Source organism: Lepidochelys kempii, chromosome 28 (genome assembly GCF_965140265.1).
Source record: "Lepidochelys kempii isolate rLepKem1 chromosome 28, rLepKem1.hap2, whole genome shotgun sequence".
In the NCBI taxonomy this organism is placed as follows: domain Eukaryota; kingdom Metazoa; phylum Chordata; order Testudines; family Cheloniidae; genus Lepidochelys; species Lepidochelys kempii.
In genome coordinates, this window is record NC_133283.1 from 288,993 (window position 1) to 309,901 (window position 20,909).

The 20,909-nt window shown below is 72.3% G+C and overlaps 2 protein-coding genes across 2 annotated transcripts; one reads left to right on the forward strand and one right to left on the reverse strand.

Annotated features, from left to right (window-relative positions):
* Positions 1 to 311: 311 nt before the first annotated feature.
* Positions 312 to 7,740, forward strand: PCOLCE (procollagen C-endopeptidase enhancer). Its single transcript, XM_073326504.1, has 9 exons — positions 312 to 515; positions 2,607 to 2,715; positions 2,876 to 3,134; positions 5,809 to 5,933; positions 6,126 to 6,262; positions 6,395 to 6,654; positions 6,987 to 7,058; positions 7,163 to 7,333; positions 7,466 to 7,740. The coding sequence occupies exons 1-9, from the start codon at positions 412 to 414 to the stop codon at positions 7,618 to 7,620; spliced, it is 1,392 nt and encodes a 463-aa protein (XP_073182605.1). The 5' UTR covers positions 312 to 411; the 3' UTR covers positions 7,621 to 7,740.
* A 2,623-nt stretch (positions 7,741 to 10,363) lies between these two features.
* On the reverse strand, positions 10,364 to 17,014 carry FBXO24 (F-box protein 24). Its single transcript, XM_073326501.1, is given in 10 exon segments — positions 10,364 to 10,632; positions 10,634 to 10,737; positions 11,554 to 11,724; positions 12,388 to 12,519; positions 12,765 to 12,886; positions 14,600 to 14,758; positions 15,118 to 15,343; positions 15,599 to 15,837; positions 16,136 to 16,322; positions 16,902 to 17,014. Coding segments are annotated over 10 exon segments (1,605 nt in total). The 5' UTR covers positions 16,950 to 17,014; the 3' UTR covers positions 10,364 to 10,415.
* Between the last annotated feature and the right edge of the window lie 3,895 nt (positions 17,015 to 20,909).

The window sequence follows — 20,909 nt, forward strand, 5'->3', positions numbered from 1 at the left end:
ATCCCCCAACCAGACCCTCCCCCCACAGACCCCTTCCCACAAGCCCCACCCCCAGGAAATCCGCCAGACAGACCCCTGCCCCACAGACCCCTCCCCCCACAGATCCCTCCCCAAGGGAATCCCCCAGCCAGACCCTCCCCCCAAGGACCCCTCCCCTAGGGAATCCCTCAGCCAGACCCTCCCCCCACAGACCCCTTCCCACAAGCCCCACCCCCAGGGAATCCCCCAGCCAGCCCCTCCCCCCACAGACCCCTCCCCCCAGGGAATCCTCTGTCCCTCCCCCCGCCCCCGCCCCCGCCCCTCCCCCCCAGCTCCTTCCCATTAAGGCTGCGCGGAGCCCGACCCGCTGCTTCCCGGCCCGTCCGCGCAGGGACCAGACCGGACCGGACCCGAACCGGACCCAGCCCCAACATGAGCCCGGCCAGGAGCCCGCTGCTGCCGCCGCTGCTGCTGCTGTGGGGCTGCGCCATGGGGCAGAGCGACCCGAACCCCGCCCCTGCCCCTAACGCCACGAGGTACCGCAGCCCCCCATCCCCGCCCCGCCAATCCCCCTGCCCCATGACTCCCCCAGCTCCCCTGACCCCCATCCCTGCCCCCATCCCCGATCCCTGCCCCACAACTCCCCCAGACCCAGATCCCTACCCCATGACTCCTCCAGCTACCCCTGATCCCCTGCCCCACAACTCCCCCTGCCCCCAGCTACCCCCTAGCCCTGCCCCCATCCCTGCCCCCCAGCCCCGATCCCTGCCCCACAACTCCCCCTGCCTTCCCAGCCCTGCCCCCTGACTCCTCCAGATCTCTCCTGCCCCCCCATCCCTGCCCCATGACTCCCCCAGCTCCCCCGATCCCCCTGTGCCACAACTCCCCCTGCCCCCCAGCTCCCTCCACCCCCCATCCCTGCCCCACAACTTCCCCTGCTTCCCCAGCCCTGTCCCACGACTGCCCCTGCCCCACGACTCCCCCAGCTCCCCCCTGCCCCCGATCCCTGCCCCCCAGCTCCCCCCTGCCCCTCCAGCTATCCCAGCCCCTGATCCCTGCCCCAGCTGGGCGCTGCGGGTCAGGAGTGGGGGGCACCGGCAGAGCCGGGGGGAGCCGGGACAGGCCCGGTTCCAGCACATCTGGAAGGTTTTAGCGATGGGAGCTGAAGCTGCCAGATGCCGGGGATGAGCCAAAATCTCTGGATTCTCTGAATTCTCCTGCGGGGGGAGCAGCTTGGTGGGGGGGGAAGGGCCAGGCTGGGACCCCAGGGACAGGTGGGGGGAGGTGAAGACCGGATTCTTATGGTCACCAAATCTGGGGGTCAGAGGCCAGACAAAGCCGGCTCCGGGGACCCAACACACGGGTGGGCGAGGCTGGGGCCCCGGCCCGGGCTGAGCGTCAGGGGGACGGCGGGGGGCAGGCCGGGGGGCACTGGTCCCCGCTGGGGGCTGGGGCGGGCCATGCCGGGGCACATGGACCAGGCCGGGACCTGGGGCCGCTTGCTTGGGTGGTCACCAGCGGGTCTGGAGGCCTCACGAGGCAGGACGGGCCCCCCTCCCCGTGGCCTGGCCGCGCTCCCAGCCCCCGGCGCCTGGGCCAGGACAAACAGATGCTGGATCCTGGATGCTGACACCAGCTGCCTCCACCACGCCCCGCCGGGGCCCAGGGCCAGAGGGGAGCCCAGGGCCAGGCTGGCAGGGGGCTGCGGGTTGGGAGTGAGGGGCACAGGCAGGGCTGGGGGGAGCCCAGGGCTAGCAGGGGGCTGCGGGTCGGGAGTGAGGGGCACAGGCAGGGCTGGGGGGAGCCCAGGGCTAGTAGGGGGCTGCGGGTCGGGAGTGAGGGGCACCAGCAGGGCTGTGGGGGGCTGCGGGTCGGGAGTGAGGGGCACCAGCAGGGCTGTGGGGGGCTGTGGGTCGGGAGTGAGGGGCACCGGCAGGGCTGGGAGAGCCCAGGGCCAGGCTAGCAGGGGGCTGCGGGTCGGGAGTGAGGGGCACCGGCAGGGCTGGGGGGAGCCCAGGGCTAGCAGGGGGCTGCAGGTCGGGAGTGAGGGGCACCGGCAGGGCTGGGGGGAGCCCAGGGCTAGCAGGGGGCTGCGGGTCCGGAGTGAGGGGCACTGGCAGGGCTGTGAGGGGCTGCGGGCCGGGAGTGAGGGGCACCGGCAGGGCTGGGAGAGCCCAGGGCCAGGCTAGCAGGGGGCTGCGGGTCGGGAGTGAGGGGCACCGGCAGGGCTGGGGGGAGCCCAGGGCTAGCAGGGGGCTGCGGGTCGGGAGTGAGGGGCACCGGCAGGGCTGTGGGGGGCTGTGGGTCGGGAGTGAGGGGCACCGGCAGGGCTGGGAGAGCCCAGGGCCAGGCTAGCAGGGGGCTGCGGGTCGGGAGTGAGGGGCACTGGCAGGGCTGTGGGGGGCTGCGGGCCGGGAGTGAGGGGCACCGGCAGGGCTGGGGGGAGCCCAGGGCCAGGCTAGCAGGGGGCTGCGGGTCGGGAGTGAGGGGCACTGGCAGGGCTGTGGGGGGCTGCGGGCCGGGAGTGAGGGGCACCGGCAGGGCTGGGGGGAGCCCAGGGCTAGCAGGGGGCTGCGGGCCGGGAGGGAGGGGCCCCGAGTGACTGTGGCTCTGGGGGTCTCTCCCAGGCCCGTGTTCCTGTGCGGCGGGGAGCACGTGGGCGACTCGGGGTACATCGCCAGCGAGGGGTTCCCCAACCACTACCCGCCCAGCAAGACCTGCACGTGGACCATCACGGTACGGAGGGCGATGGCGGGGCCGGGGCGGGATGTGGGGAGATCGGGGTGCGGGTGAGGTGGGGGCATGGGGCAGCGGTGGGGGGGGGTCTGAGCCCTCACCCGGCCACAGACACCCCCCCCAGCCGGCCCCCCGCTCACCCGCGGCCTCTCCCCCGCAGGTACCCGAGGGCCAGGTGGTGATGCTCTCCTTCCGGGTCTTCGACCTGGAGCCGGACCCCGGCTGCCGCTACGACTCGCTGGAGGTCTTCAACGGGCCCTCGGCCGGCGCCCAGAGCCTGGGCCGCTTCTGCGGCACCTTCCGGCCGGGGGCCCTGCTCTCCACCGGCCGCCACATGCTGCTCCGCATGGTGACGGACGAGGGCACCGGGGGCCGCGGGTTCCTGGTCTGGTTCAGCGCCGGCCTGCCCCACGTCAACGGTGAGAGCCCCCGGCGGCCCGCCCGCCCCGGCTGGGGGCTCCCGCATGCTCCCCCCAGGGGGAGGCTGGCTGCAGGGGGACCCCCCGCCGTGGGTGCATGGCCGCTGGGTCTCCCAGGGGGGGCTGGGGGATCGTTACCCACAATGCCCTGCACCGACGCCAGGGCAGAGAGGATGCTGGGTAATCGTTACCCACAATGCCCTGCACTGACGCCAGGGCAGAGAGGGTGCTGGGTAATCGTTACCCACAATGCACCTGTGCCGACGCCAGGGCAGAGAGGGTGCTGGGTAATCGTTACCCACAATGCACCTGTGCCGACGCCAGGGCAGAGAGGGTGCTGGGTAATCGTTACCCACAATGCACCTGTGCCGACGCCAGGGCAGAGAGGATGCTGGGAAATCGTTTCCCACAATGCCCTGCACTGATGCCGGGGCAGAGAGGATGCTGGGAAATCGTTTCCCACAATGCCCTGCACTGACGCCGGGGCAGAGAGGATGCTGGGAAATCGTTTCCCACGCCAGCTCCGCGCCGGCCGTCGTGACCCCCCGGTGCCTGCGCCCCGTGTCTCCGGCTTGCATGGCCCCCCGCCCTTGCCTGCCCCCCAGCGGCTCCCCCCACCCATCCCAACCTGCGGGACCTTTTGCAGGCCGGCCGCGCGGAAGGCGGAAGTGGGGCGCCAACCATATAGACTCCCGGTTGGCCGGGGAGCCCTGGCATTACTGGGACGGTGAGTATCCGGCCGCCTGCCCTCTCCCCCCGCCGGCAATGGCGCCCCCTGCAGGTGGCGGGGGGCTGGGGCGGGGCGCAGAGACCGGCCCCCCCAGCCCTGGGGGAAGCCGTGGCCCGTCCCGCCCCGGCTCTGCCCCCCGGGGGCGCCATTGTGGTCGGATCGCGGCCTGGGGCAAAGGGGCTGGAGGCGCAGAGAGGACGCTGGGTAATCGTTACCCACAATGCCCTGCACTGACGCCAGGGCAGAGAGGACGCTGGGTAATCGTTACCCACAATGCCCTGCACTGACGCCAGGCGCAGAGAGGACGCTGGGTAATCGTTACCCACAATGCCCTGCACTGACGCCAGGGCAGAGAGGACGCTGGGTAATCGTTACCCACAATGCCCTGCACTGACGCCAGGGCAGAGAGGATGCTGGGTAATCGTTACCCACAATGCCCTGCACTGACGCCAGGGCAGAGAGGACGCTGGGTAATCGTTACCCACAATGCCCTGCACCGACGGGGGTGTGACGATGAGGGGGAGTTCCCCCTCCATCCTGTGCACCCCCAAACCAGCCGCCTTCTCCCCCCAGCCCGGGATCTGACCCCCGCATCGCCGTCCCATTGCTGTGTCCGGTGGGGGCTGCGGGGGGGGGCTTGGCTGCTGGACAGGGTGAGACCCCCCCACCCCCGGCCGCCTGCTTCTGCCCCGCCTGTCGGTCCCCCCCCTCCGCTCCCCCCACGGCCTGTAATTACCAACCGCGGCATCCGTGGAAATTGCTGGTTTTTACCAGGCCGTCTCTCCCCTCCCCCACTCCTGGCGCCACTGCCCATCCCCCCCCCATCCTATCCCACTGCTGCCCATCTCCCCCCCCTTCCCCCCCACCAAGGGCCAATGCCCCCAAAGCCGTGGGCTGAGCAAACACGGGCCCGGGCAGGGTGACGCCGGCTGCTTCGGGACCTGTGGGACGTCGGCCCTGTGGCCCCGCACCGCCCCAGAGCTGGCCGCAGCCCACGAGGGGCTCGGAGCATGGGCGGGGGGGCTCCGAGGGGGGGCGGAGCTGGCTCATGTGCCTCATGCAGAAGCAGGGGGGGGGCTCACACCCAGAAGGGCCGGGGGGGCAGCAGTGCAGGGGTTTGCACGTGGGCAGGTGCCTGTTTGCCGGCCCCCGAGTGGGTGGGCGCTTTGCACGCTTGCCGGGGCTGTGCACGCTCAGGCAGGGCTTTGCACGTGGGCAGGCGGTTCGCACACGCCCCAGTCCAGTTTTCCATGACTGCGCGTGGACGCTGGCCCCCTCGCACGGCCGGTGGGGGGAGCCGCACGTTCGCACGGTGACCTGGGCCCCGTTGGACAGGCAGGGAGGAGTTTGCACGCCTGCCATTGCACGGGCAGGCAGTGCGTTTGCCCGTTTCCTCACACGCTTGGTGGGATTTGCACAGACCTGCTCCTGGGCACCGCACCGGGGCACAGCCTTCCACGTGCACGATGGCCTGCGTCTTTGCACACTCAGGTCCACGTGCGCACGCTTCTGTACCGTGCGCACCTCGGGCCCACTCACTCTTCCGCTCACGTGCAAACTGCTCTGCGCACACTCACCGGTATCCTTGCCCTTCACGTGCGTGCACACCTGTTTGCACACTTACACACCCGTTTCCCTGTGCACACCCCTGAGTCCGCCCACAGCCCAGGCAGGCTCCTTCGTCTGCATGCTTCCCTGGACGGCACGACTGCATTCTCCCAAGCTCACCCTTGTTTGCACAATTCCTGTGCACCCTGATACCCTGCTCGGCCAGTGAGCACACGCTCTCGCACACTTGCTGTGCACACTCACCCCTCTCTTTGCACTCTCCGCTCTGAGCCGGCGCGCTCCCCTTTGCCCCCAGGGGTTGCCCACAGGGGGGAGGTGGCGGGACGGGCGCCCGCTGGGTCTCCCCCTCGCTGACCTGCCCCCCATGTCTTGCAGAGCATCAGTTCTGTGGGGGGAAGCTGGAGAAGCCCCAGGGCAGCCTCAAGACCCCGAACTGGCCCGAGAGCAACTACCCGGCCGGGATCAGCTGTTCCTGGCACATCATCGCGCCCCCAGGCCAGGTACGGGGGGGGCGGGGGGGCTGGGAGGTGGGTGTCACTGTGGTGGGTGGGGCAGGGGATGCAGAGGGTCCATGTGGCGGGAAGGGGCTGAGGGGGCGGGGCTGAGGCTCCGCAGGGGCGGGGCAGAGGGGAAATATGGGCGGGGCTCAGGCACCAGAGGGGCGGGGCTGACTCCATGCCACGCCCCCCCAGGTGGTGGAACTGACCTTCGGGAAGTTCGACGTGGAGGACGACACCTACTGTCGCTACGACTACGTGGCTGTTTTCCACGGGGGGGCCACCGACGACTCCCGGCGCGTTGGCAAGTTCTGCGGGGACCGTGCCCCCGGGTGAGCCCCCGCCCCGGCGCCCCCCCAGAGGGGCCCATTCCCCGCCCCCCCACCCCCCCCCGAGCCAGCCGGGTCCCACCCTGGGGCCAGCGCCCGGCGCAGGAGGGATTTTCTGACCCGTCTCCCCCGCAGCCCCATCTACTCGGAGGGGAACGAACTCCTGGTCCAGTTCGTCTCGGATCTCAGCGTCACGGCCGACGGCTTCGCTGCCTCCTACACCGTCAAGAGTCCCGCCGAGGCGGCCGACAAGGCCCTGAAGCCTGCCCCCGGGATCTTCCCCGGCTCCAAACCGGGCCAGGCCGGCACCAAGCCCGCCCCGAAACCGAAACCCGAGCCCAAACCCACCACCTGGGCCCTGCCCGAGGCCGAGCCGCCCAGTGCCCAGACGCCGGGTAAGATGGGCCCGTGCAAACCCGGGCCATGCACAGCCCAGCCGGTCCCCTCACTCCTGACCCGCAGCCCCCTGCCAGCCCGGCCCTGCCCCCCCAGCTCCACTGGGGCCCCTCACTCCCGGCCTGCAGCCCCTGCTAGCCCTGGGCTCCCCCCAGCCCAGCTGGTGCCCCTCACTCCCGACCCACAGCCCCCCCCCATGGTAATTCTAGGCTGTGTTGTGGCAGGTTTGGGCAGTGTGGTCCCTGGGCTGTGTGATTTGTGGGAGGGGGTATGTGGGTCGGGGGGAAGTTGCCCCCCCAGGCTGAGCACTAACCCCTTCATCTCCCTCCAGCCAAGGTTCAGTGCCCCCAGAAATGCCGCCGGTCGGGAAGTCTCCAGGGCCACTTCTGTGCCAATGATTTCGGTAAGGGACCCAGGAGTCCAGGGAGGGAGGAAGGGGGGGCTCCCCTGACTCTGGGCCAAGCACCCCAAAGAACTCACACCCGGCCCCCGTGCCCTGTCTCACAGTTATCACCGGCACCGTGAAAACCGTCGTGCGAGGGGCCGGCAACCGGGTCACAGCCACCATCTCGCTCCTCAACACGTACAAGGCCGGAGCCCTGAGCCTGCCCCAGGCCGAGAAAGGGGCCACCCTGCGCCTGGAGGTCCCCTGCCGCCAGTGCCCCGCCCTCAAGAAAGGTGAGCGAGCCCCGCCCCAGAGGTGGCCGCATGCCGGGCGAGGGGTCCCCGTGTCACCCGCCGCCCCGCCCCAGAGGTGGCCGCGTCTCCCACCTCTCCTGATTCTCTCGGTCTCTCCCCCTCCCCCCTCAGGTTCCAACTACATCTTCATGGGCCGGGTGGACGCCGAGGGGCTCGGCGAATTGCCCCCCGAAAGCTTCGTGGTCCCGTATCGCCCGCAGCAGCACCAGGTCCTCACCACGCTCAGCAAGCGGCCGTGTGGGGGGGCGCCCAAGAGGAACGCTTGAGCCCGGAGGGGCTGGGGTTTGGGGTGTCGGGTCTGACCTGCGGGGGACATGTCCCCCCGCCCCCCCCGGTCCAGCTCCCTGAGGCCTGCTCCGTGTATCCAAATAAAGGAGCAAACCGGCCGTTCCGCCTGCGGTGTGTTACCCCGGAGTCACGCCCCCCCCCCTCGCACGGCAGAATCTCCGTGCGAATCGCACAAGCACGGGTCACTATGGAGCAGCTCCCACGGGCCAGGGCAGAGATCCAGCCCTGGCATTGCCCCCCCACCTCCCTGCTCTAACCCACCAGCCTCCACTGCCCTCCCAGAGTCGGGGAGAGAACCCAGGCGTCCGGGCTCCCAGCCCCCACCTCCGCTCTAACCCACCAGCCCCTGCTCCCCTCCCAGGGCCTGGAGAGAACCCAGGCGTCCGGGCTCCCAGCCCCCACCTCCGCTCTAACCCACCAGCCCCTGCTCCCCTCCCAGGGCCTGGAGAGAACCCAGGTGTCCTGGCTCCCAGCCCCCCTGCTCTAACCCACCACTCCTCACTCCCCTCCTGGAGCCTGGAGAGAACCCAGGTGTCCTGGCTCCCAGCCCCGCTGTGGCTCCCTCTTGGTTCAGGGGCGGGGGGGGGGGGGGGGAGGAGCTGGTTCCATGCGCCCCCTGGTGGCCGTCCCAGGCTTTGGCCCGGACTCGGCTCCAGGGGGCCTGGCCCCCTCTGTCCGGCTCTCAGTGGGTTGGCGGCTGGGGGGGCAGGCGGGGATAATGGACTTGTGGGGGACGGGGCTGGATGGTGGAGGAGCGAGTGTGGGGGGGTGAAAACGGGCCTGGCCAGGGATGGATTCGCTCCGGATTCGCTCTAGTTTCCGTTTCATGCAGGGTTGGCTCGGATCCGGAGTCACTTCAGAGCAGAACTCCCTTTCCACTCCCCCTGGTTCCGGTCTGCTCGGGGTTTGCTCCAGAGTCACTCTGGATTCACTCCGCTCCTGAGGCCTCCAAGCAGGGGCAGGGCCAAGTCAGGGCTCGGGGCCGGGACAGCTTTTCGGGGGGGGGGGGGGCGCATCCTCTGTGTGACACAGACACCTCCCTGCCTGAGGACCCTGGGGTGGGGGAACCCCGGGCTCTGTCTCCCAGCCCCCCATGTGTACAGCCCCCACAGCCCATGTCCCTCCCCCCACACCAGCGCCGCTGAGCTTCCCCGCCGGCAGTTCACCCCCCTCCCTGGGCCCCAGCCCTGACCCAGAGGGACCCTGGGGGGAGGCTGGGCCCTGGCTGGCGCTGGGGCCGTGGGACAGCTGTCTGTGCTGCCCGGTGCTGGAACAACCCCCCCGCGCCCCCAGAGCCATAAATAACCCAGGGGCTGCGGGTCGGGAGTGAGGGGCACCGGCAGGGCCGGGGGGCTGGGGGTCAGGAGTGGGGGCAGAGGCCGCAGGGACAGGGATGTGACCCTGGCTGACCCCCAGGGGTGGGTGCCATGGGGGGCCCAGCAGATGTGGGGGGGAGTCATGGCTGCACCCAGGTGTCCCATGACTCCCCCCCCCCGGCCCAGCCAGGCCCAGTGTCTGCCCCCCACGCTGGCCCAGTAGCCAAAGGGGGACCTGCAGGAGCCCAGGGGGAAGTGAGCCGGGCGGGGTCACGTTTCCTCCCCGTCTGACCCTTCTGCTCACAGGGGATCAGTCACCCCCGCGGTCTGTCCCCACCCTGGTACAGGGGGCCCCTGCTCTGTATGGGGGGGCCTGTACCTATGGGGCACCCCAGGGTGGGGGGAAGCGTCCCCTTTAAGGCTGGGCCGATGGGGGGGGTGTGGAATGTCTGTATCAGCTGGCAGGGGATGGGGGCGGGGCTTGGGAGGCTCGAGCTCCAAGGGGGGCGGGGTTAGAACGTTGAAGACCCACCACCTGGGGGGGGGGGTTGGGGTCCTGATCAGCTGGTGGGAGGGGAGGGAGCCTGGAGGCCCCCCCCCGGCTTCTAACCCAGGCACCGGGGAGGGAGGGGGGCAGTATACGGAGGAGGGAGGCCCCCCCACAGGATCCTGCCCCCATATCCCCTGCCTCTCAGCCCCCCCATCCCGCAGGATCCTGCCCCCCATATCCCCTGCCTCTGAGCCCCCCCATCCTGCAGGAACCTGCCCCCCATATCCCCTGCCTCTCAGCCCCATCCATCCCGCAGGAACCTGCCCCCCATATCCCCTGCCTCTCAGCCCCATCCATCCCGCAGGAACCTGCCCCCCATATCCCCTGCCTCTGAGCCCCACTGCCCCACCAGATCCCAGGCCGAGGCGGGGGACAGACGGACGCCACCCCCCCATGCCAGCCTGTATCCGGGGCGAAGGCCTGGCAGGCCGGGGGGCAGAGGGGCTTCCCCGCTGGATCCCTTCTCCTGCCCGCCGGGGAGCTGCTGCCTGGGGGCAGGGCCAAGATCCCCGGGGGCCGCTTCACCGTCTGGGTTCCCCCCGCTGCACCTTCCCGAGCCGGGCATGACCAGGGGCGAGAGGGGGCAGCTGGGGGGGCCGCCCCCCGGCCCCACCTTCCTCCCCACCCTCGGGGTGATGCTGCTTCTGCTGGCGGCCCTGGTGGGCAGGTTTGGGCTCCAGGCCCAGCTCAAGGCGGTGTAGGCTGGTGGGCGTGGACTGGGGGGGTGGGGGGCAGTGGGTACCCCGGACCGGACCCTGGGGGTCCTGCCCCCCCCCAGACCACGCCGCCGGCTTCTCCTCTGACGCTTTATTAATTCCCAATTCTAGCGTGTGCGTCTGTCAATCGTGGTCCATGATCGGGGGGAATTTGGGGGGCCCCGTTGGCGGGGCGCGGGCGGGATCCGGGGCTAGCTGCAGGCAGGGGGGCTGCGGGGCCGGGCCGAGCGCCGGATGAGCTCCAGGGCCTCCCACAGGAAGTCCTTCTGGCAGGGGGGCAGGGCCAGGGCCCCCACGGCCTCCTTGACCTTGGCCAGCCGCCCGGCCAGCGTGGGGCAGCCCTGGAGCTGGCTCAGGTACTGCTCGCAGGCCTGGGCCCCCGGGCTCTCCGGCGGGGGGGGGCGCCCGGCTGGGGGGCAGCTCGCGGTACGCCGGCCCCCCCTCGATGTCGTGGCTGGACAGCAGGTAGAGACAGTCGCGGGTGGAGCACAGGCTGCTGGCGCAGAGCGGGACCTGCCGGGGAGCCGGAGAGAGGGGGGAATGCGGCTGGCTCTGGGGCGGGGCGGCTGGTGACACGGGGACCCCTTGCCTGGCGCGGAGATGCGGCCGGCTCTGGGGCGGGGCGGCTGTTGGTGCCAGGCCCTGCTCCCCCCCCCAGATGCGGCCAGCTCTGGGGCGGGGCGGCTGGTGACACGGGGACCCCTTGCCCGGCGCAGAGATGCGGCCGGCTCTGGGGCGGGGCGGCTGTTGGTGCCAGGCTCTGCCCCCCCCGATGCAGCTGACTCTGGGGTGGGGCGGCTGTTGGTGCCAGGCTCTCCCCCCCAATGCAGCTGACTCTGGGGTGGGGCGGCTGTTAGTGCCAGGCTCTGCCCCCCCGATGCAGCTGACTCTGGGGTGGGGCGGCTGTTGGTGCCAGGCTCTGCCCCCTCCCCCACCAGATGCGGCTGACTCTGGGGCGGGGTGGCTGTTGGTGCCAGGCCCTGCTCCCCCCAAGATTCGGCTGACTCCAGGGCGGGGGGGCTGTTGGTGCCAGGCTCTGCCCCCCCCCACCAGATGCGGCTGACTCTGGGGTGGGGGGTGGCTGTTGGTGCCAGGCCCTGCTCCCCCCAGATGCAGCTGACTCTGGGGTGGGGGGTGGCTGTTGGCGCCAGGCCCTGCTCCCCCCCCAGATGCGGCTGACTCTGGGGTGGGGTGGCTGTTGGTGCCAGGCTCTGCCCCCCCCACCAGATGCGGCTGACTCTGGGGTGGGAAGCGGCTGTTGGTGCCAGGCCCTGCTCTCCCCAGATGCGGCTGACTCTGGGGTGGGGTGGCCCCCCCGGCCCCTCTCACCTTGACCTGCAGCTTGATGAAGGTGGCGCTGCCCTTGGGCCAGCCGGGCAGCCGCCCCCCGGCCCCGCAGCCGCAGCCCAGCACGGCCTGGCCCAGCTCCCGGCTCTGCAGCAGGGCCAGCGAGTGGTTCAGGCCGCACCAGATGTCCAGGGGGCACTTGAGGCCATGAACCTGCCCAGGTGGGGGGAGAAGATGCCAAGTCATGGGGGGGCCCCCGAGCTGGGGCAGGGGATTTGTCGGAGGTCTGGGGGTGTCTGGGGAGGACGTTGGGGGGGTGTTGGAGGTGCCTGGGAATGGGGGGCTGCCTGAGAGCCCCTAGATGTGGTGGGAGGCTGGGGGGGGCCTGGAGGGGGGCTACGGTGGGCCAGGGGTGCTGGGGGGGCCCAGAGGGGCTGTGGGGGTTATGGGGTGCTGGGGGAGGTCCAGAGGGGCTATGGGGGCCCAGAGGAGCTATGGGAGGGAAAGTGGGACTGTAGGGGGCCTGAGGCAGCTATAGGGGCCAAGAGGCCCAGAGGGGCTATGGGGGGCTGTGGGGCTCCGGGAGGCCTGGGGGGCCAGGGGGGGCTGTGGGGTCCCGGGGGCCCAGGTGGGCTAGGGAGGGCTGGGGGGCTCTGGGGGGCCTGGGGGGAGTTCGGGGGGGTGTGGGGCACCAGGGGGCTCGGGGGGGCTGTGGGGTGCCGGGGGTCTATGGGTGGCTGGGGGGGCCCGGGAGAGCTCAGGGGGGCTGTGGGGTGCCAGGGAGCTCGGGGGGCTATATTGGTGTGGGGTGCTCCGGGGGGCCTATGGGGGCAGGGGGGCTGGGGGGTGCTGGGGGGGCCCCGGGGGGGCTCTCACCAGCGTGGGCTCCCCGCGGTCGATCTTGTCCCCGGTGCCCAGCTGCCCGTAGCGGTTGCTCCCCTGCATGAAAAGCCGCCCGAACTCGTCCAGCAGCCCCAGGTGGTTGTAGCCGAGGGCGCAGGACAGGACCTGGGGGGCAGGGCAGGGTCAGGGGGGGCGCCTGGGGCAAGGGGACAATCCTGGGGGGGTGTCATACCCCTGTCGACGCTGCCCCCCCCCTCACACAAGGCTCCGGGACCCATTCCCCATTCCCGGGACCTTCCCCCCAGCGCCACCCCCAGTCACCCGCAAATCAGGGCCCTGGGCCCCCCAATCCCCACAGCACCCCCAGCCCTGCCCCAGCTCCCCCCAGCCCCCCAATCCCCACCGCTGACCTTGGCGGGCAGCGCGAGGGCCAGCGGCATCTGCAGATCCAGGGGGTCAAAGGCGTGAAGGGTCCCGAAGAGGTCGCGATAGACGCCCGGCGCGTGGACCTCGAAATACACGGCCCCCTTGTCTGAGAGAGGGGGGTCACAGCGAGCGAGGGGGGGTCAGACCGGACAGACGCCCCCCCAGGCAGGATCAAAGCAGGGGGCTGCAGGTCAGGCTGAGGGACACTCGGGGGGCTGCGAAATGGGGGTCGCTGCCCGGGGGGCTATGGGTCGGGCCTTGGGGCGTGGGGACCCCCATACCGGTGAGGAAGGTGGCGCTGCTCTGGTTGGAGGTCATGGCCCGCACGGCGAGGCGGGGCTGCGGGTGGGGGGGATGAGGGGTCCGTGTGGGGGCTGTGGGTCGGGCTGTGGGGCGCGCTGTGGGGCGTGGGGACCCCCATACCGGTGAGGAAGGCGGCTCTGCTCTGGTTGGAGATCATGGCCCGCATGGCGAGGCGGGGCTGCGGGTGGGGGGGATGAGGGGTCCGTGTGGGGGCTGTGGGTCGGGCTGTGGGGCGCGCTGTGGGGCGCGGGGACCCCCATACCGGTGAGGAAGGCGGCTCTGCTCTGGTTGGAGATCATGGCCCGCATGGCAAGGCGGGGCTGCGGGTGGGGGGGATGAGGGGTCCGTGTGGGGGCTGTGGGTCGGGCTGTGGGGCGCGCTGTGGGGCGCGGGGACCCCCATACCGGTCAGGAAGGCGGCGCTGCTCTGGTTGGAGATCATGGCCCACATGGCGAGGCGGGGCTGCGGGTGGGGGGGATGAGGGGTCCGTGTGGGGGCTGTGGGGCGCGCTGTGGGGCGCGGGGACCCCCATACCGGTGAGGAAGGCGGCTCTGCTCTGGTTGGAGATCATGGCCCGCACGGCGAGGCGGGGCTGCAGGTGGGGGGGATGAGGGGTCCGTGTGGGGGCTGTGGGTCGGGCTGTGGGGCGCGCTGTGGGGCGCGGGGACCCCCATACCGGTCAGGAAGGCGGCACTGCTCTGGTTGGAGGTCATGGCCCGCACGGCGAGGCGGGGCTGCGGGTGGGGGGGATGAGGGGTCCGTGTGGGGGCTGTGGGGCGCGCTGTGGGGCGCGGGGACCCCCATACCGGTCAGGAAGGCGGCGCTGCTCTGGTTGGAGGTCATGGCCCGCATGGCGAGGCGGGGCTGCGGGTGGGGGGGATGAGGGGTCCGTGTGGGGGCTGTGGGTCGGGCTGTGGGGCGCGCTGTGGGGCGCGGGGACCCCCATACCGGTCAGGAAGGCGGCGCTGCTCTGGTTGGAGGTCATGGCCCGCACGGCGAGGTGGGGCTGCGGGTGGGGGGGATGAGGGGTCCGTGTGGGGGCTGTGGGTCGGGCTGTGGGGCGCGCTGTGGGGCGCGGGGACCCCCATACCGGTGAGGAAGGCGGCGCTGCTCTGGTTGGAGATCATGGCCCGCACGGCGAGGCGGGGCTGCGGGTGGGGGGGATGAGGGGTCCGTGTGGGGGCTGTGGGTCGGGCTGTGGGGCGCGCTGTGGGGCGCGGGGACCCCCATACCGGTCAGGAAGGCGGCGCTGCTCTGGTTGGAGGTCATGGCCCGCACGGCGAGGTGGGGCTGCGGGTGGGGGGGATGAGGGGTCCGTGTGGGGGCTGTGGGTCGGGCTGTGGGGCGCGCTGTGGGGCGCGGGGACCCCCATACCGGTCAGGAAGGCGGCGCTGCTCTGGTTGGAGGTCATGGCCCGCACGGCGAGGCGGGGCTGCGGGTGGGGGGGATGAGGGGTCCGTGTGGGGGCTGTGGGTCGGGCTGTGGGGCGCGCTGTGGGGCGCGGGGACCCCCATACCGGTCAGGAAGGCGGCGCTGCTCTGGTTGGAGGTCATGGCCCGCACGGCGAGGTGGGGCAAGCAGCGGGACACCTTGCGCAGGGCGAGCTGCACCGTGTAGGACCGGGGCTGGTCCAGCTGCGTCTCGTTCACCAGCAGGCTGTAAATCTTCCCCTCCTCTGCCGAGAGACGGGCCCCGAACCGGCGGGGGGCAGGGGTGAGGGTGGGCGCCGTGGGGATCCGGGCCCCACAGCTCCCCCCTCTCCTGCCTCCCACTCGCCCTTGGCTACGGGGCGCCCCCTTGGGGCGAGTGGGGTTTCCGTTCCCCCTGCCGCCATATTGGTGCAGCACGCAGGGAAACTGAGGCACGCCCAGGCTTGGCCTAGGACCGTAAGACTCAACGTGCCACAGAAGCGGAGGAATAAACCCCGGCCCCCGCCCCAGCCCTTGGCTACGGGGCCAGGCGTCCCCGCCCTGGGGCCGGAGGGGAGCCGGCGCCCCGCCAGGCCCCGCCCCCCATTCCCCGCCCGCCGGGCACCTGTCAGGAGCAGCAGCGCCCGCTCCGTCTCCTGCCCCACCAGCACCAGCTGCCGGAAGCGCATGGCGGCGTGGAACGTCATCTTGAAGACCCGCTGCCCGCTGGACTGGAGATACACCTCCACGCAGTCGCACGCCCGCCCGGCGCCCGGCACCGCCGCCTCCCGTGCGACCAGCACGTACACGTACTTCCGGTACCCCGCGTCGCTCCGCGGGTCCGTGGTGAACTGCGGGGGCGGGAGGGACGGTGCTGCTGTGGGGCAGGGACTGGCTGGCTCAGCGGGGCGGGGAATGGGGTGTGGGGCCTGTCCCCGCTTGGGGGCGCCGGCCCCAGGGCGGGGACCGGCTGGCTCGGGGGGGCGGGGAATGGGGGGGCGGGGCCTGGCGGGGCGCCGGCTCCCCTCCGGCCCCAGGGCGGGGACGCCTGGCTCAGGGGGCGGGGCATTGAGAACCATCCCACCGCTGCCACCAGCGGGGCTCACGTCCTTGGCGCTCCGGCACAGCACCACGTAGCGGCAGGCCCGTTTCCACTGGAGGTGGCCCGGGGCCGAGGAGACCAGGGCGTTGCGGAGGAAGAAGAGGGTCCCGCCGTGGTCCAGGACGAAGACGTGCTCCTTGGTGGGCAGGAACTTGCGGTAGCCGTGGGCCAGGAGCGGGGCCACCGACTTGCTCAGGCAGCGACGGCGGCCCCCGAAGGTCTGGAAGTACAGGCCCTTGGTGTCTGGGGGGGCGGGCACACAATCCGGGGGTGGGGTCAGAGGGGGGGGTGCAGACACTGCGTAAGCCCCACCCCTCCCTTCTGCAAGCCCCGCCCCTTGCGTGAAGCACCACCCTTCCTCGTGCGAGCCCCGCCCTTCCTCGTGCGAGCCCCGCCCTCCCTCGTGCGAGCCCCGCCCTCCCTCGTGCGAGCCCCGCCCTCCCTCGTGCGAGCCCCCTTCCCTCATCTAAGGCCCACCTTCCCTCGTGCAAGCCCCGCCCCTCCCTCGTGCGAGCCCCGCTCCCCGGCGGCCGGTACTGACAGTTGAGGATGGCGGCTCTCTTCCAGGGGCGGGCGCCGGCCGTGCCCTCCTGGCGCAGCCGCGGGCAGAGCCGGCGGCAGACCCGGCGCCAGACGCCCTCGCTGTCGCACGCCTGGCGCAGGTACCGGCATGTCTGGCCCAGGGCCACCGTGTCCCGCACCGGCAGGAAGGAGACGATGTGATCCAGCTGGGGGGCGAGAGGAGGGGGCAGGACCCCCAGCGTGACCCCCGGGTGCGGGGCCCTCTGGGCTCGACGGACCCAGCCCTCCGCGTGCGGGGCCCTCTGGGCTCGACGGACCCAGCCCCCCGCGTGCGGGGCCCTCTGGGCTCGACGGACCCAGCCCCCCGCGTGCGGGGCCCTCTGGGCTCGACGGACCCAGCCCCCCGCGTGCGGGGCCCTCTGGGCTCGACGGACCCAGCCCCCCGCGTGCGGGGCCCTCTGGGCTCGACGGACCCAGCCCCCCGCGTGCGGGGCCCTCTGGGCTCGACGGACCCAGCCCCCCGCGTGCGGGGCCCTCTGGGCTCGACGGACCCAGCCCCCCGGGTGCGGGGCCCTCTGGGCTCTACGGAGCCAGCCCCCCGAGTATGGGGCCCACTGGGCTCTACAGACCCAGCCCCCCGGGTACGGGGCCCTCTGGGCTGGACGGACCCAGCCCTCCGCGTGTGGGGCCCTCTGGGCTCTACGGACCCGGCCCCCCGACTATGGGGCCTCTGGGCTCGACAGACCCACGGCTCTAGCCCCTCAGCCCACCCTGTGCTGACTCACCAGCTCCGGGGGGAGGCGCTGGATGGGGGCTGAGCCCCCCGGGTCCATCCTGCCCTCAGCGGCCCCCACCCCCTGGCTGCAGCGCGGGCGCTTGGCCTGTGGGGGGAAGGGCAGGGAGGGGGTGGGTGTGGGATGGGCCCTGTGCCCCCCACCGGTGCTGAGCATCTGCCCCATGGCCACCCACCTGCCCCATAGGCCTCCAGCCACCTGCCCCACGGCATCACGCTGGGCCGCCTGCCTGCCCCCACAGGATCCCCTCCCCGTGTCCCCTCCTGCCCCACAGCATCCCCCCTGCCCCACAGCTCCACACCGCCCCCAGCTCTCTCCCTATGACCCCCGAAGGGCGACTGACTGCCCCCCGTGGTGCTCCTCGGGGGGCTGGGCTAGCAGGCGAGGAAGGGGCCCGGGGCGGCTGGCACAGCTGGTGGGGCAGGCTCGGGGCCCTCCCGCAGTGGGGCAGCAGGGGGTGCCGTTTCCCTGCCCACACAGCGGCTCAATCCGTGGGGCGCCCCTGGGATCGGACAGCTGGGGGGGAGGGGGATTGTTATGGGGCCAGCCAGGGGAGAGCGCCCCCAATGAGCCTCCCTTGCCCCACGGCGTGCCCCCTGCCGAGCCCTCTGCCCCACCTCCTGCCCCGCACAGCCCCCTGCCGAGCCCTGCCCCACGGCGCCCCCCAGGGCCGACCCCCCAGGGCCGCTCACCCCCACGGCTTCGTCGCCCCCCGAGAGCCGGGAGCCCCGATGGAGCCGCCGGCACCGCAGCCGCCTGGCGGAGCGTCGGTCGCCCATCCCTGCCCGCGCCCCCGGCGCCCGGGTCCGGCCACTGGGCAGAGGCTGCAGCGACCCACAGCGCAGCCCCCAGCCTGGCCAGGGGGGCCCTGGGACATGGCTCTGTGAGCTGGCGCCCGCCCCACGGCTTCACAGAGCCTGGCGCCGGGGTGACGGGCTCTGACCTCACGGCCGGGCACTGTGACCTCGGGCCGGGCTCTGCTCCCTATGCACCGCCCCACGGCGCCCCACGGGGACCTCGGGCTGGGCTCTGCCCCCTGGGCATCGCCCCATGGCGCCCCACGGGGACCTCGGGCCGGGCCCCGCTCCCTGGGCACCGCCCCACAGCGCCCCACGGGGACCTCGGGGCGGGCCCCGCTCCCTGGGCACCGCCCCACAGCGCCCCACGGGGACCTTGGGGTGGGCCCGCTGCCTGGGCATTGCCCCACAGCGCCCCACGGGGACCTCGGGCTGGCCCCACTCCCTGGGCACCGCCCCACAGCGCCCCACAGGGACCTCGGGGCGGGCACCGCCCCACAGCACCCATCTGGGACCTCGGGCAGGGCCCCGCTCCCTGGGCATTGCCCCACAGTGCCCCACGGGGACCTCGGGGTGGGCCCGCTCCCTGGGCATTGCCCCACAGCGCCCCACGGGGACCTCGGGCTGGCCCCACTCCCTGGGCACCGCCCCACAGCGCCCCACAGGGACCTCGGGGCGGGCACCGCCCCACAGCACCCATCTGGGACCTCGGGCCGGGCCCCGCTCCCTGGGCACCGCCCCACGGCACCCCATGGGGACCTCGGGCTGGGTCCTGCTCCCTGGGCACCGCCCCACAGCACCCCACGGGGACCTCGGGCCGGGCCCAGCTCCCTGGGCACCGCCCCACGGCACCCCACGGGGACCTCGGGCTGGGTCCTGCTCCCTGGGCACCGCCCCACAGCACCCCACGGGGACCTCGGGCTGGGTCCTGCTCCCTGGGCACCGCCCCACAGCACCCCACGGGGACCTCGGGCCGGGCCCAGCTCCCTGGGCACCGCCCCACAGCACCCCTCTGGGACCTCGGGCCGGGTCCCGCTCCCTGGGCACCGCCCCACGGCACCCCACGGGGACCTCGGGCCGGGTCCCGCTCCCTGGGCACCGCCCCACAGCACCCCACTGGGACCTCGGGCCGGGTCCCGCTCCCTGGGCACCGCCCCACAGCGCCCCACAGGGACCTCGGGGCGGGCACCGCCCCACAGCACCCATCTGGGACCTCGGGCAGGGCCCCGCTCCCTGGGCATTGCCCCACAGTGCCCCACGGGGACCTCGGGCTGGCCCCACTCCCTGGGCACCGCCCCACAGCGCCCCACAGGGACCTCGGGGCGGGCACCGCCCCACAGCACCCATCTGGGACCTCGGGCAGGGCCCCGCTCCCTGGGCATTGCCCCACAGTGCCCCACGGGGACCTCGGGGTGGGCCCGCTCCCTGGGCATTGCCCCACAGCGCCCCACGGGGACCTCGGGCTGGCCCCACTCCCTGGGCACCGCCCCACAGTGCCCCACAGGGACCTCGGGGCGGGCACCGCCCCACAGCACCCATCTGGGACCTCGGGCCGGGCCCCGCTCCCTGGGCACCGCCCCACGGCACCCCATGGGGACCTCGGGCTGGGTCCTGCTCCCTGGGCACCGCCCCACAGCACCCCACGGGGACCTCGGGCCGGGCCCAGCTCCCTGGGCACCGCCCCACGGCACCCCACGGGGACCTCGGGCTGGGCCCCGCTCCCTGGGCACCGCCCCACAGCACCCCTCTGGGACCTCGGGCCGGGTCCCGCTCCCTGGGCACCGCCCCACGGCACCCCACGGGGACCTCGGGCCGGGCCCAGCTCCCTGGGCACCGCCCCACAGCACCCCACTGGGACCTCGGGCCGGGTCCCGCTCCCTGGGCACCGCCCCACGGCACCCCACGGGGACCTCGGGGCGGGCACCGCCCCACAGCACCCATCTGGGACCTCGGGCCGGGCCCCGCTCCCTGGGCACCGCCCCACAGCGCCCCACGGGGACCTCGGGCCGGGCCCCGCTCCCCACAGCAAAGACCCTGCTGCAGCCCACCCTGCTGCCCACTCCACAGCGACCCCTTGTGCCGCCCTGGGGTCCTCTGTGGGTCAGTCTTGGGGGTTGAGGTGGGATTTGGAGCAATTCCCCCCGGGGGTCTCGCACGAGAGGGGGGGCTTCCCCTCCCCCCGGGGGTCTCGCACGAGAGGGGGGGCTCCCCTCCCCCGGGGGTCTCGCACGAGAGGGGGGTTTCCCCTCCCCCGGGGCCTCGCACGAGAGGGGGGGGCTTCCCCTCCCCCCGGGGGTCTCGCACGAGAGGCGGGGCTTCCCCTCCCCCGGGGCCTCGCACGAGAGGGGGGGGCTTCCCCTCCCCCGGGGCCTCGCACGAGAGGGGGGTTTCCCCTCCCCCCGGGGCCTTGCACGAGAGGGGGGGGCTTCCCCTCCCCCCGGGGCCTCGCACGAGAGGGGGATGGGCCTGAGGTAGTCATGGGTGTCTTAATCTTAGGTCCCGCCCTTTTTTCACATCTTCTTCTCTTGCTATTGGCTAGTTGCCCTGTCATTCTCCTCTCAGTGCCCGCCCACCCGGAGTGATTCTTTCTCAGATTGACCAGCTGCGCTGTCTCTCGCTCAGGGCATCTCCCGCCTCCCCTGTGGTGATTCGCGCTCTGATTGGCCAGCTGGGCTGTCACTCTCGCTTCACGGCATTTACCGCCCCTCGGACGGGAATATACCTCTGATTGGCCAGTCAGTTGTCACTCTTAACATGCAACGCATTCTTCCGCGTGTGATTGGCTGAGCCGCTGAAACAGCTCCGTTCCCCATACCAGGCAGTTCCCGCATTCAACCGTTGCCGCCTTCTGACGCAGACGCGTGCGGAGCCGTGTTCTGATAGGTAGATATGCTGTCAATCATAAGAAGGCCCCGCCTTTCCTAATGTGATTGGCTGAATCAGGTGAGGCGTTCCCCACAGCTTCTGAGCTGATTGGTTGGGGAGAGCTAGCCTTGGGATTGGGTCATTATGGAACTTAAGCCCCGCCACCTGGGCTATGATTGACGGCGGCGGGTAAGCTAGCTCCGCCTTCTACGCTGCCATTAGCTGAGGTGGGGCAAGCCGACTTGTCCATTCCCCGACGTGATTGGCTGAGCTTTTGATACGGCCCGCCTCCTGTTATCTGGTTGGCTAAACTACCCTAGGTTCAGAGTAGCAGCCG

What these genes read in the sequence shown, in the direction of transcription:
- PCOLCE (XM_073326504.1), top strand. Translation starts at nt 412, where the DNA reads ATGAGCCCGGCCAGGAGCCCGCTGCTGCCGCCGCTGCTGCTGCTGTGG. An exon ending in TCATCGCGCCCCCAGGCCAG is followed by an intron (nt 5,934 to 6,125) that starts GTACGGGGGGGG and finishes ACGCCCCCCCAG; the next exon opens with GTGGTGGAACTGACCTTCGG. An exon ending in GCCCAGTGCCCAGACGCCGG is followed by an intron (nt 6,655 to 6,986) that starts GTAAGATGGGCC and finishes ATCTCCCTCCAG; the next exon opens with CCAAGGTTCAGTGCCCCCAG.